At 36.8% G+C, this 15258-nt stretch overlaps 1 protein-coding gene across 1 annotated transcript in view; it reads left to right on the top strand.

Annotated features, from left to right (window-relative positions):
* LOC142355315 (uncharacterized) overlaps positions 1 to 15258 on the top strand; it is a 45562-nt gene that overhangs the window by 28619 nt on the left and 1685 nt on the right. Inside the window, exons 4-6 of the mRNA XM_075407523.1 lie at positions 9341 to 9580; positions 11685 to 11856; positions 14442 to 14685. Of these exons, the coding sequence (XP_075263638.1) occupies positions 9341 to 9580; positions 11685 to 11856; positions 14442 to 14685 (656 nt within the window). The remainder of the gene's footprint in view (positions 1 to 9340; positions 9581 to 11684; positions 11857 to 14441; positions 14686 to 15258) is intronic.

Raw genomic sequence — 15258 nt, 5'->3', positions numbered from 1 at the left:
CCTGGTCGTTTCATATCCTTGAGGGCATTTATCATCTTAGGCTTCAAGTTCTTTCGAGAACGTGTATTTGGAAAACGAGAACGTGTATTTCGTCCTATGTAGAGCAAAACTTTATTTCCATTATTTCGCGACCAAGAACATTTATTGTGTTTCAATCGGCTGACTCTAAGCTTCCTAAATTGTAAAATTCTCGCAAATTCATCAAGGCTGGAAAGTTTTTCTGCTTGCATTATATGTTATGATGCCCCTGTATCAATCAAAATTTCTGTTATCGAGTAGTTCACTATGCTATCAGCCACGGATGGTTCAGAACTTTCATCAAAATTCGGCGCATCAGACTGTTTCTCATCTTTTGTCTGAGAAATATTTTGTTTCTACGTAATGTTGTTGTAACACCATCTTTTTACTCTGAGTATCTCCCTGAGTCTCAACGGGGTTTTCAACAACTGATGTTAGGGACGATGTCGCATACGAGAATTACGCGATACAGCATCAAGGCCCAGTGCCATATTTATAGCAGCCGAAGCTCGGCTCGAGCAGTTCGTTGGTTTCGAAATGGCATCATTCGAGGGTCCAAGTTTTCAAACATTCGTTCCAGAGTTGGCGCCGGGTGCCCATCTTCCTCTTCTCGAAAAGGTTTGGGAATTGCAGTTTTTTCGTCAAGGGCCCAGCCTGTAAGGCAGGTTGGAACACAATCCATTGCCTGTTTTTCATCTCAACGATTCGACTCAACACTGCATACAAATTTTTTTTTTCCAATCCAACCAAGTTTTGGATATCGCATTAGGGAAACGATCGGATTGGCGTGCACTTCGCCCATACAGTCCTTGACCATTCGATGCGTCCGCAGTTTGAATGGCTGCATCGGCAGTTTGTTGTATATCGCTTGCAAGGCCGTTTTTCGCTATGTAATTGCTTAACCACTTAAACTAGAGCGCTCTTCTAAATTTTGCAAATCCAATTCTTGTCTTACTTCACGATCTCTCTGGAGTCTCAGTAGTTCTCTCAATCTATCAACCCGACATCAGGTTTGAGTTAATTGATTTATATCCGTGTGACAATACCGCAGTCTTTCGTTAGTTGCTGAAAAGTTTGCTGTAATAGCTTCAGACGACGGTATAAAACTCGGCGATTTGAAAACGTGTTCATCGCTTCTTTGGGTGCATTTTGATGTCAATTTGAGGAAGTATGTTGTACATACTTATGGTTGAGGCGCAAACTTGTAAAATTAATCTATTTTAATTTGTCAGAAAGTCTTCCCAGGAGCGCCACTGTAGAGTTTTGTATTTTTTATCGATAGAAGGCTTCTAGCTGGGGAATGGCTACCGCCCAAAACTCTAACAAATTTGAAAGGTTCTTTGAAGAAAATTGAGTTCGCCTGAAAATTGAGCATAGACTGTTGTCCTCGGTGCTCTCTCAAAGCTGTATTTTTGATACGCGAAATAATTGATTTCCTTTCCAGGTAATGAAAGTAATACTTCACTGAAATTGAGCTATTAAGACAAACAAGTTTATATCAGTTCTTTAAATCAAAGAATTGAAGCTAAGGATTATCCCAGAATAAATAATTATGAAGTAGAGAATTAATGAACACTACCAAAGATTATCCTGTTATTCGAAACTAAAAATTATATATAACCTACAACATTCGGAGTAACGTTTAGTTTTAATTGAAGTTTTAATCATTTCCTTAGGGTCGTAAAAAACTATCTCTTTTTTTCCCGTAATTCTCTAGTAAAATAGTTTCAGCAGTAACACTTTGGGATTGAAAAGTAGTTTATCTCAACTCTTCAACTCTGAACGAGATCTTGGTAAAACTCACATTAAACGAGATCTTTGACTGTGGAAAAAGTTTCGTTTCCTTCAAAGAAGAATAAGAAATTCGTCATTCATCTTTTTCTTTGTTTACTTTAAAGGCGAAAAGAACGGTTTTGTGTACCGCAAAAAGCCCGTCAATGCGTTTGAAATTGTCACAGGAATGACCAATAAAATTTTCAGGACAATCGGGTTTGAGGAAATAGGGTTGTCAGGACTTGCGTGGGTGATAAAATTATGGACACTTAGTTTTGGAGCAATTTGGAACCGTGAAGTTGTACCAGAGAGTGCTAGATCGATTTTTCCAGCTCTGATAACTCAGTTAAGGAATTAGTGTGCACAGCATTTCTTGTTTGCTCAATGAACTTATGAAACATTGGTAAAGTAGCAAATCACTTATTCATTATACCTTGATTCCTGCTAGCTTATATTCACCTACTAACTCAAAACGCCAATGGATTTCACATTATATAAATCGATTCTCAAATTTCATTGTCGTGGAACAGTTCCACAAGATTTCAATCTTAATCGACAGAAAAGGCATCATTTTAAACGATTATGCGGTCAGCTTAACAAACCAGAACTAATTCTTGTAAACAAAAAACGACTCAAATTTTGCATTCCAGGAATGCAAAAATTATCCTCCAAAAATTACATCGGGACTACGAGCATACTAAACTAGTTCAGCTCCAACGGTTTTTTGAAAAATCTTACGATGTCCAAGGAGCCAAGCCCATCGTTCGGGAAGTAGTACGCAACTGTGATTTTTGCAGTGATAAAATCATTCATCAGAATTTTACCTACCCTTCGGTTCATGCTTCTTGCCTGACACTCGGAAGTGTTTGTAATGTATTAAGCCTAGTTATTAATGAAAGGCTGTCACTGGAAAACAGTTGCTTCCAGGACGCCCCTTGATTAGATCCTATATACTTTATCCCCAAAACCGTGGACACTATTGATCCCGTTTTGAATTTCGTGTGCGCTGCACTTAGCACAATTTTGACCGGAAACCCTAATCAAGGCGGAAAAATTGAAGCAAAGATTTGTTTTTTTACAAAAGGAAGGTCCGAACCGCCACTTACTAAAACTGATTGGCGCTGCTCCTCTTATTAATGGCCCAGATGATCTTAATTTCGTTACAACAACAGATTTGAGAAGTCTAGCCCGACATTTTAGAACTAATATATACATGTTTTATGAGACCGATTAGTTCGAGCAAGCCCACTGGAATTGTTATACGAAACAAAATAGGCCCAAATAAAGGATGAATTTTTTAAGGGCCAGCATGAGCGGTGGAACAATGCACTGTTTTATTGTTACTCGTGTTAATAAAAAAATGAGACGTGAGCTGTTCAATTTTGATAACATAAATTATTGAACCGGACACTTATGACAATTATACAAAATAAATCAGAGTTAGCTTTTACTTAGCATAGGGACGCTCACCTTGTACTCTCTTTATTTCCATTAGCGCTTGTTGCTCAGCTCTTCCATCTTTTGAGAATTCGCTATCGTAAGTTGGCGGATGCTGTCGTTGTCGTTTTGACACTGTTGTTGCTCGCGTTGCTGCTGTTGTTGCTCGCTTTGCTGCTGTTGTTACTCGCTTTGCGGCTGTTGTTGCTCTCTTTGCTTCGCAGCGAGGGACTTTTTTTCCTTGTTGGATCTTCCGAGCCGAGCCTCTCCTTGTCGCACTTTTACAATTTTGTTGTTCATAACGCGAGTGAACTAAAAATTTTTAAAGCCTGACGAATAAAATGTAATGTGGAGCAAGGCCAATAATGACAATTAACTAAAGTCAGTTTTTCACTGAAAAAAATTAAGGGCAATAAATTTGTTTACAGTTTCAACAAGCTAAAGTTTATTGTGAATGACCTCGAGGTTTTCCAACTCGAATAATCTTGGTCTCATATGCCTGGCTCCAAATCACCGCCACAATTTTGTGTGCCTCTTATCAGGTGTTATTTACCTTGCAAAACACCAATTTTGGTATTGTTGGTCATTTGTGTGCTAAATTGGTCTTATATTTGTTAGAACAAGTATCTGAGTCCTAAGTGTTTGTTTCATTAGCCCTAATGTTAGGACGCATATTTGTGTTTGAGACCTGTTAAAAATAGGACCTATTTTTATTACCCACAAAAGTTCTTGTGAAAGATAAATTTGTGACTAACAAAAAAATCAACTAACTAAATAAAACCACGCATGAACTTAGTTCTACAGTAGTCCTGGGATTGCTTTAGTGAACCTTAGTAGGCTATAGTGAACCCTTAGTTAGCTTGAAAGTTGCTAAAATGAAAGAATTGCAGTGATTGCTGTGAATGGATGTAAGACTTGTGGTTTTTAGCGGTGAAATAATTTTTCACCGCGTACAACTGGAACTCTTACAAATTTCACCGCATTCAACACTATAAGAGGTACGCGCTTTGCGGCGAAACTTTTTTCACCGTTGTTCACCGCAGTTCTTACAAGTTTTTTGACAGATCTTTGACCAGGGACGCTGACAATAGTAACATAGCAAATCAGCACTGAATCATGATACTTCAATTATGAATTTTTACTTTGACCATACTTTTATCATGTCACTTTTTACCAAGTCAAGTAAAAAATCAGTAAAAATTTTGAATGTCTGAAAAAACTTTGATCAGGTTTGTTTTCAAATCTTGTTTTTTCATGACCATGTATTTTTCTAATTCTGTAAAATCTTTGGGCGAAACATCTTTTAAACTGAACAGCTCATAGAACCACTGATCTCATCATGAACAGCACTAAAAAATAACTCTTGGCAGGACATTTTTTTCTAACTTTGAGCGTTATGCCCAAGGTTTTACCTTATGAAGAGCTGTTCACGTTTTTAAGAACTCGCTGTTTCGCACTTCGTTCATTGGCATTTTCTCTTAACATGGCATAATATGCATGTTTATTGAACCACAGACGTTTTTATTTCGGTCAAATGAGCAATCGATTACACGATCGGGGTTAATTTAATTCAAGGCCAACATTTTTGATCGCATATTGCACTTTTAGGCAGCAAAAATTATACCCCCTCCCCCCACCCCTCTTTTTCTCTTTGTGGACGTCAATTCTCATTAAAATTTTTCTCTTTGTAGCTAAAAGCGAGAATTTTGAATGCAAGACTCAATTAAGTATGCTTCTATTTTTGATTACGTCACAAGTATACCAAAAGGCTCCACAAAAACACCCTCAACTTTTCACTTAATTCGCCCATTTACCATTACCCCCCCCCCACCGCATCCCGAATACCTTGCCACGTGACAGCACTCTCTCGTCTTCTCACCCAAAAATTCCTCAAAATAACTCGAGGCGTAGCTAACATTACGCACCCATCAAAACAATTGTTCTGAAAAGAAAAGGCTAAAAATGGCAAAAAGGCTAATGCCGTATAATTACATTAAAAGCCCATTACTACATACTAAAATTTATGTGAACTTTAAAACGTATTGGACGTTCTAAAAAGAAATGTACTTTTTTTGTTTTAGAATTGTTAGTATTGAGCATGTGTAGTTTTGATATATAATGGAACGAACGAGAATTACAATTAGACTTGAAAACTTAAATATATCTTTGCGAAACAATTCTCAGTCAAAGTATCTGATCTGATGAAATAAATATCAATAAACAACGAAATTATTTTTGAAAGATTGAAGAAAAGCAACTCTAAAACACAATCTACACGTGCAACTAATTAAATTCATGCAGAACTTGAAGAAAAAAACAACTAAAAATAACTGTATTTTAATCGCTTTGAAATCACATTTATAGAGCTTTTCTTCCATCATGGTTAACGCAAATCTAGAACTCTGTATGATTTAGCACATAATTTGATCTATACAGTAAAAAAAATGGGAAATGACATCACCATTCAAAAGAACGTTGAAAAATTGAAAGTGACAGAAAGAATTATTTCTCAACAAATGTGTCAATAAATAACACCCCTGCAGTTGATAAACGTCGGCACAGCAACTTCATCATTTGGTGTGGTGTGGTTAAATTACATAAAATGAAAATTGTACAATGATAGCAATCAAATGACATACCGTACCGAACTCCAAGTGTTAATCAGTACTGGGCAATTGTAAATGCAAGTCTCCCATGTAATTTAATTTGCTCGCTTTCTCGCTTGAAATTTGCTTCTTTCAAGCGTATTAGAACAGCGCAAAAGACAAACTTTCAACAGTCATTGTGACGCAGTAAGAAGGACAAAGGCCTAAGGAGATTGAGAGCGTGGGTTCGAACCCCGTACGGAACTTTATTTTCGCACTTGTATTTAGACTTGCCTAGTCTGACAAGTCTTAAATGTGTTATGATCATAGCTCTGAATCAGTACTGATATCAAGACTTGAAATTAGACTTGCCCAGTACTGATATTGACTTGGCGTTAAGTACGGGATATAGAAAATTACTAAGAGCAGTTAGAATAAATTGAAAAAAAATAAATTATTGTCATCTTCCGGTCAATTTTTTGAATAGTTTTTATGTTAATGTTGTCATGATTGATGATAAAGAATCTGTGCAATATGCAACAACAAACCATATGCCTGATACTTATTTTTTTCTTTTTTTTTTAATAAGAATATTGGTTGTTAATCGATAAAAAAGCATCAAAAGTGGCAAAATTGTTGAAAACTGTGAGCAGAGTGTACATAGTCACCAAATAGCTGCAGAATACCTACCAAAAAAGTGTAAATTATTGTATGAATTAGCCTAGAGAAACTTTTATGAAATATCAGTTCAACTTAAAAAAAACTTGCTTTTAAGGGCCTCTCGGGAAACAAAAATGTTCACTCAGCGAAAATTTTTCTCAACTTTTTCTTGCCTTCTGTCAAAAATTTGGAATTATGAGAAATCTGATCACTCTTCTAAAAATTCAGGTTTGAAATTTTTAATTTATATTACGTTTTAGGAATATTTCAAATATATAATTTTTCAAATAATTTGATAAAATTTTAGAACCAAAAAAATAAGGAAAAACTAAATGAAAACAGCAGAAACTATTTCACTTATTAATGATTACAAGAAATTTTTGATGCGACCATCAATTTGTAATTTGTAGCTTAAAACCAAACCCAATTTCAGCAAAATATTTAATTTGTTAATCAACAAGTTGCAATCGAGCCCATCCGTTTTACTTGAGTAGCATTTTAATTACCGGTAGTCTCTAAAACTGAGGGAAACGCAAAAATTTCATTAATTTATTTTTAAAAAAATTGCTTCTGTTTTCATGGCCCCCTGTCTAATAGCGCTCAGAACAATGTTTTTTGAATTATGTTTTTTTAATTGCTCAACGTTAGATTTTCTTGTTTGACGACGACACAAAATTTTATAGTTTTAAGTAATTTTTCTCAATTATACTTAGTGGAAAAAATCATGTATACGAGGTAGCAACAAAAAAGGTTCCTTAGGAAAATAGACTGCTCTTTATAGACTGTCCGTCTTATTGAATTAACAAATTTCTAAATTAGCGGTTTAATCAAACGGAAAATTGTATTTGTATCATGGGAAGGCTGCTGAGTAAACTGCAGAGAATGCAATTTTGCAAGGCATGAAAGCAAAAGTGGGATAGAAACTTCCTTCAATTCTAAATGAAATTGAACTAAATTTTTGAAGACCAGATTTTCTATAACATTTCCATTATTTTGGTCATTTTTGGTTCTTCATAAGTCTGCTCTCAGGTAACTTTAATTTTTTTCTTTCGTTCCAAGTGAAATTATTGAGCTATAAACCTGTAATGGCTCCGGTAATATTTAGAATCTATTTTTACAAATTTTTGTTGTTAGACAAAAATAGTCCATATATCTATGAAAATATAATTTTTGTTCAAGTTTTCTTCCTTTTATTTTTTCCTAGGGCCTAATAATTGGGATAATTGGGAGGAACCACATCTGCTTTCTAGAACTCTGCGCGGTGAAAAGTTACATATTTATTGTAATCAAAAACTGCCACAGTGTTCAGATTTTGACTAAACGTTTAAGCAACGTTTCTTAGTTGTAGTCAGTGTCACAGTGTCATAAAAAATATATTTTTGATGTTGCCATAGCCAGTTTTTAAACAAATATCATGAGTTTTTACTACAGAATTAACAATTAAGAGCCGTTTTTGTTTTCTTCAATTCTTTTTACGTTTTCTTCAGCTTTTCTTGATTTGTTTATTTTCACATTTGTGAAAAAAAAACATTAAATTCTGTTGAAGTATAAAATATCTATGCAAATTGTCTAAATAAATTTTTTTGCCGAATAATATCTTAATTATATCAATATCAGCATTGAAGCATCAACTGGGAGCATCAACTGAGGACATTTACTTTCAAATATAATTGACTCACTGAACATCTACAAGTCATCAGGGTTTTTCATTTCTTTTTTTAAATACAAGACATACATTGGATCTTTTCTGTTTGTGCCCCCAGTACGTTATGCTCCCCCAAGTTACAGATACAGAGCAGGTGCCATTATAAGGTAAATCCTTATGTAAAATTATTCTACGTGCGTCTGGGGGGGGGGGTGCTAATAATATGCACCCATTAATCTGGGGGCACAAACGGAAAAAGATCCTAAACTTTTATACAGCTTTTTGCCATCGTATTGAGAGAACTGAGTTAGTTCATTTCCTCTGGTATTTAGTGTAAACTCGTTCCTCTTTAAACACTTCATGTTTCTAAGTTCACTTCAGTTCTAAGACACATTGGTCTATTATCTTTACGTTCTTGGGGAAATCATTTACACGCAGAATAGAAATTAGAAGACTTACAATTGTTGTCTGAAGGACACTGTGATTAACCTTTTTCAATTTCAGGGAAAAACGCAACTTGGATCTTTTCCGTTTCTGCCCCCCCCCCCCCCAAGGACGTTATGCACCCCCAGTAACATAGCACTTGTCATTATATAGTAAACCACTATGTCAAATATGGCACGTGCGTCGGTATGCTATGCTTCGGAATGATATGCACCCACTAATCTGGGGGGGGGGGGGGGGGGGGGTGGGGGGGGGAGAGGGACAAAATGGAAAAGATCCCACAATTTAGTTGTAATTGGGGACTTCGGTTTGCAATAAAAGAATTGAGCAGATCTATTGCATCAAATTCCTTCAAGAGACTAACTGTTTTGAAGAAAATTTGATATGAGATTTAAAAAGTTTGCGAGATTCAAGAAAACGACAATAATAATCCCGTTTTGCTCAAGACTGAAGTTGCCTCAAATAACTCCGGAACAGAATCTATGGTAGACTTTTTACCTTACAACCCAACAATTGTTTGTTTGTTTGTTTGTTTGTTTGTTGAGATGATCTCTTGCTTCTCAAGTAAGATCTAGTTGTACACTCACAAACACCAGAAAGATGGAGTAACAAAATCTGGCTACAGTAATTTTTTTTGGATTCCAAACAAATTCAAACAAAACTAATCGATTGATCAGTTCTCGGTTAAAATAATTGTATTTAAATTATCTTCTATTGCAATTAAACAACCTAATTGAATCAATTTTCTTAACTTGCGTTGTTTCTAATTTTTTTTCAGGTTGAAGTCAAATTTGTGAAGCGCAACTCTGGACAGACGGACACTGGAAATCTCAATCTGTCCCAGATGCCACCCCTGAACATGAACCAGACCCTGGCTAGTGAGGATGTGGATGCACGACCAGAGGAGCGTGAACCAATTCTGTCTGCTGTGAATAGACACAGTACCGATAGAATGGAGCGGGCTATTACTGAGGAGGGCTTGATGGAGGCGGACGAGAAATTAATGAGACTAGCGGAGGTAAGATGGTCAAATATACAAAACTTTCCGAACACTCTAAGTTAAAACTAGATGCCCTTTACTTTGCATATCAGGTTCTTACAAGATAAAGTGGGGGGGGGGGGGGGGGCGTCGTCAGTAGTTTTTTTTTGCAAATAAACCACTCAGCATAAGTTAATTCCGGCCTCAATCACTATTTTTCTTACCTGCGCGCTGATGCTTATTGGTTGTCATTTATCATCGCCAAATGTTCAGAAGATGACTACCAGCTTATTAAAGGCCGCCAAAAATATTATTCAATTAGCTACTGGCAACTTGATTGTTCCCACCCACTTTAGTGGGGGGACTATATACTCAACTGGGTTTTTTAATAAGTCAATTTTTGCCGATCGATATATTCATCGTACAGGTTTGTGAGTGGTATCATTACACAGCTTGCCAAGAGAAATTTCAAATTAAAAAGATTTTTTTGTCTACTTGTTAATTATTCTCAATAAAGACAGTTCTAATATCGTTTCTGGTGAAATGCAGGTCATTTGGTTCAATTTACTTTTTATCTGATGATATTTTGACATTTTCATTGTTTTTTTTCAAAAAATTGTATAGACATTCATTTTGTTCTTGGCCCTCTAAGGCTTAATGTTTTATTTGATTTTGTTGCTTGTCTTGTTTCTTAGGTTCCCTAATGGCATTTTTATTGGCCCTCTAATGAGTTAATATTTCATTTGTTTAGTTGCTAGAGCTTAAGCATTTGTTAAATGAAAAAAGAAAATGTTTTCGAGAAGAAAGTGAAAGTTTTCGATCTCTTCCTCATTTGGTGGACAATTAATCTAAAAATTTGGTTGAGCGGGGTAGGAACATTATGTGCAAACGCAGATTACCGAGCTTCTTTTTAGTGTTTCTAACCTGTAACAAACTTGTATTTTTTAAAATATGTATAATTGTGCGTGTGGTGTGTGTGTGTGTGTGTGTGTGTGTGTGTGTGTGTGTGTGTGTGTGATTGTGTATGTCTGTGTGTGTGTATGTTTATGCGTGTGTGATTGTGTATGTCTGTGTGTGTATGTGTGTGTGTATGTGCATATGTTTGTGTGTGTGGGTGTGTTTTTGTTTGAGCGTATGTTTGTGTGTGTGTATGTGCGTATGTTTGTGTGTGTGTGTGTGTGTGATGTGTGTGTGCGTGCGTGTGTTTCTGTGTGTGTTATGTGTGTGTGCGTGTGTGTGTGTTAACCTCTCTCTCTCTCTCTCTCTCTCTCTCTCTCTCTCTCTCTCTCGCTCTCTCTCTCTCTCTCTCTCTCTCTCCCCCTCTCCCTCTCCCTCTCCCTCTCCCTCTCCCTCTCCCTCTCCCTCTCCCTCTCCTCTCTCTCTCTCTCTCTCTCTCTCTCTTCCTCTCTCTCTCTCTCTCTCTCTCTCTCTCTCTCGCTTGCGCTCTCTGTCTCTCTGTGTGTGTGTGTGTGGTTGGGTGGTTGTGTGGATTTTTTGTGTTACTCAGGTTTAGACCTTGATTTGCAAAAAAACTTAAAAAGTATAGGAGCGTCAATACATGTCAAAGCATAAGCGTAAGTTACATGTGCTATTATATTATGAGCTATTATATGCAATTGTGTTTATTGTTATTTCAAAATTTAATCTTAGCTTCTGGTTTTCGTTCAACCGAGTTAACCGCTAATAGCAGTGAATTAGTTCCAGTTCATTATTTGCCAAAAATTGCAAAAAATACTAAAACTAGGGATGCAAAAAAGTCTCTCCGGATGATTCCTATCTTTTGCGAGTTGTTAGCCGAATTTTTGTTGGCTCGGAAATTTTTCAGATTCAATTTTCATTTACTTTGAAAACTCAATTCTTTTGCAAATTTTTGCAAAAAAATTATCGATTTGCAAATATTTATAGATTAATATTTTTCGTTTGCCATTATTTGCAAATCGTTACAAAGTTTTATAAAGAATATTAATTTATGAGAAAAATTTAGAAATAATTTACAAATAGTTTAAAAATATCTGTAAAATTAATGCATTAATAACCAATTATTTATGAATTAATTGACAAATATTCATAATAAGTATATGGTATGCTGACTAGGGTAGTGCATTTTTTTTTTTGTAAAACTAGCAGGATTTGATTTCTGAAGGTTGGGAGTGAACACATTGTGGACTGCCAGAGCAACAGGGTTAGTCTGAACAATGACCAACTGTACAGTGCTGCTGTGACCACTCACATGGAGATGCCACCCCCTGCACTATCCTCAGACTACAGTCACCCCCAAAAGCACCACCCTTTCAAAGGGACACTCGCCGCCCGGGGTGAGTTACTCAAGCCGGAGTTAAAATTGCGGGGTCTGTCTTTCCCATTGTAGCTCCCACCCCACCCGGCCCCACCCCAATCATGGAAAATATACCATAATAAAGGGGGCTATAATTTCATGTGGGGCTATCAGGGGAAAGACCCAAAAAGCGTATTACTAGACAGATTCAAACAATAAATTTGCAGAATCAGATTAATTCAAACTGAATTGGCCTATGATCCTATGATCAGAATTTGGCTTTAATCAGCTCTCGGTGAAATAACACGTTAAGTAAGGGTTAAGTGACTCTGCTTGAAGTCACTGAGAACTTCTGGCGTTTACCGAGAACCGCGAAGCGGTTTGAGATATTAAGTCAGAATTTCGAAGTGACTTCTGCAGAGTCACTTAACCATGCTTAAAACACGAACCGCGCACGTTTTAAAATGACGAAAGTCAGCAAATTCAACTTCTGGCTAAGTAGCAACTTCTGGCATTTTGACTTCTGGCACTGCAGACATTCGGCATCTTAAAATGTGCACGTGAGTGTTTTAACTTCCAATTAACACTACAAAAATATGCTTCGTCATTAGACTAAAAATTTCTCGCCTTATGTTATCGTCACCGTCATTATATAAACAGTTGCAATAAAAGAGTGTTATAAATTTGTAGTCTAATAACGGCAACAGTGTGATAAACGTATGCAACTGTTATAATCGCAACGAGAGTTAATTAAAAAAAAAATTACCACACTGTTTTCATCGCCCTCTCCAAGTTATTCAACAACTCAGCTCCATCTCAGAATTTGATAACTTCTATTTGGCGATAATAACCGTAAGGTTTTACTGAGGTGCATTCCAATAACCAACAGGTTTTGATTCTATCGATTTTCATTTAGCATTTACAGCTCGATCATAGGTATTTCCTTTTTTTCAGCCTTCGAGTTGTATATAAAGTAACATTGACAAATGAAAGGTTTATTAATTGGTGGGTTTAGTAAAATGTTTGCTTCAAATTTACTTGCAGTGTCCCCAGTACTGTCTTGCTTCCAATTACGAATCAACTCAGCTGCTGAGAAAGTTAAATCACGCAAGTCACTGTAATACGTACACCGAATCAGCAATAAATTAATTGGATTTTAAGGACTGTAGTAAAATTCAATTTGTTCAATAAGGTTGAAATTTATTAAAAAAATCACAAACTCTCAAATGAATCCATCAGATATCTACATCTTGGCTCTCGATATTCTATCTTCTATACTTCTTCTCTCAAGGAAGACCAACTTGACTTCACAACGGTGCAGATTTTTCTCCTCTAGTACCTAAGTTTGAAATCATGTATGATATCAGAGATACTATGGGCTTTCTAAAACTCGGCTACCGCAAGACAATGAAGTGATGGTTTACTCTTTCTGAGTAACTACACCAATCACAACCTATTAAAGAGCGTGAACAACGTATTCAACAAACCGCTGCTATGGAAAATATGATTCCCTAAAGTACTATTTTTGGTTTTAATTTCAAAAGAACATTCAAATGTCCTTTTTATACATTGCTCACTTATAATAAAGCTATTCAAACTAAAACAAAGGCAGAACCAGACATCTAACGCTACCAATTAATCAATTAGTCAAACTCTCATCTCACGATATTAGCCTTTTTGGAAGTTTAGTGTCCACCATTTGTACTTCTGTAACAATTTGCCCAAAGCCGACAACACAAAAACCTGCCCCGCGGTGTGTACTAACTCCCTACCAAGTCTGATCATGCTGGGGGTAAATAGCTGAGAATAGTTTTTTTAGGATTTGGTCCCCCTCAGAAAATTAATATTTGACCCACTCAACTTCTAGAGCACTCAGTTTGTTTCCCATATATATCCGGCTCGTAAAATGGCGTTGAATTGCAAGCCGTCGGTGTTACTAACCATTTGTGGGTAGCCGATTTTCAAAATTTAATTTTCATCTTTTTCAATGCGACACTTTGTGATTGAAGTCAGATTTTCCAAATTCTAAAGTTTTTCAAAATTAATTTTCAAAATATTTGGATACTGTTTGGACTTTAGAGTATCCTATCCGAACTTCTTTATAGTTTTTATGTGAAACTGCCCGACGGTGTGACTAAGTTGAATCTCATGAGAGGTAAATCTGGCGTGGGACCTCAAGCTGTGGTCTGCTCAGACAGTATATCCAGGTTGGGGTTCCAGAACAAAGCAACCTCTGATCAGACTGTCTTGGAGCACACACAGGGGGGGGGGGGGGGGTTGAGGGGGTGGGCCTGTATTGAAAATTTACTAGGCCCGGATCTCCGTTTGAGTTTCTAAGCAGTGGCCTGAATTGAGTCTTTTCAGAAGCTACTTTGACTGCAAAATTCTGGGACTGGGTTCGCATGAAAGTCAGACCAAAGATTTGATCATTTTCCAGATCATGCTTTGGGTTGAGTCTGGACTATCGTCGCACAAAAGTCTGAGTTTAGTCTGATCACAGGTCGCATTTTCATGGGATGGTCTGAATCAGAGATGAAATGACTCATCAGAAATCCACTTTGGTCTGGAATCTCAGCCTGGGTATTGAAAAAAAAAATGTTAACTGGGTAAATGTTTCTTCTATAGGGTCGGCTGAGATCATGTCAATGCCGGAGATACAGCCAATTGCCTCTCCCTCCACTTCCAATTACAATGTGGGGTGCAAACACGCCAATGAGGCTGAGGAGAGACAGGAACAGCACAGGGAAGGGGAGAGAGAGTGCGAAGTGGGAGAGGGGGGCATTGGGGAGGGGGAGGATGGAACGAACGGGGACAACAAGGATAGGGCAAAGGGAGCTATGATTGACTTGTTCATCAAGACATTCAACAGGTTAGAATGTGCGAATCAGCAGTTGTTTTCTCAGGTGGAACAATTCCTTCTATTCCAAACAATTCCGCCTATTTCCACGCAACTCAGCTTGTCACCGCTGCCACTTTTAAATGAACTGGACTGCGGATTTTTCTATGTGTGAAAGAACTGGGAGAATGGATTCAATTATGACGTATAATTGACGACTCTCAAATTACCAAAAAAAAAAAGAATTCACTCTTGAACCCATGCAATAATTTACAAAATTCTAAATTTCTTCTTCAATGGTACAAAATAATATAGGGGACAAAAACATTTACAACGCTGCTAATGATTAAATTTTTTTGGCACAAATAAATTTCTAAACTGTCGCATTTTTTCGGTGACGTAAACCTAGACAACAAATTAACAAAATGCCTCGAAAGCTCGAATGAGAGCAAATCTTTCGTTCAGCTTTGAGATAAATTTTACGCACGTAATAGTTAAAATGATGACGTCGGTTAAAATGCTTTTGTCTCAATTTATTCGGCTCCCATTCGGCTCGAATTCCTACCCTAGTCTATTACCGACGGCCATCAATTGCAAGCTCTTGTA

Source organism: Convolutriloba macropyga, chromosome 2 (assembly GCF_964194025.1).
Source record: "Convolutriloba macropyga chromosome 2, txConMacr16.3, whole genome shotgun sequence".
NCBI lineage: Eukaryota > Metazoa > Xenacoelomorpha > Acoela > Convolutidae > Convolutriloba > Convolutriloba macropyga.
The sequence above is the reverse complement of the archived record's forward strand: the minus strand, read 5'-3'. Positions and strand labels throughout refer to the sequence as shown.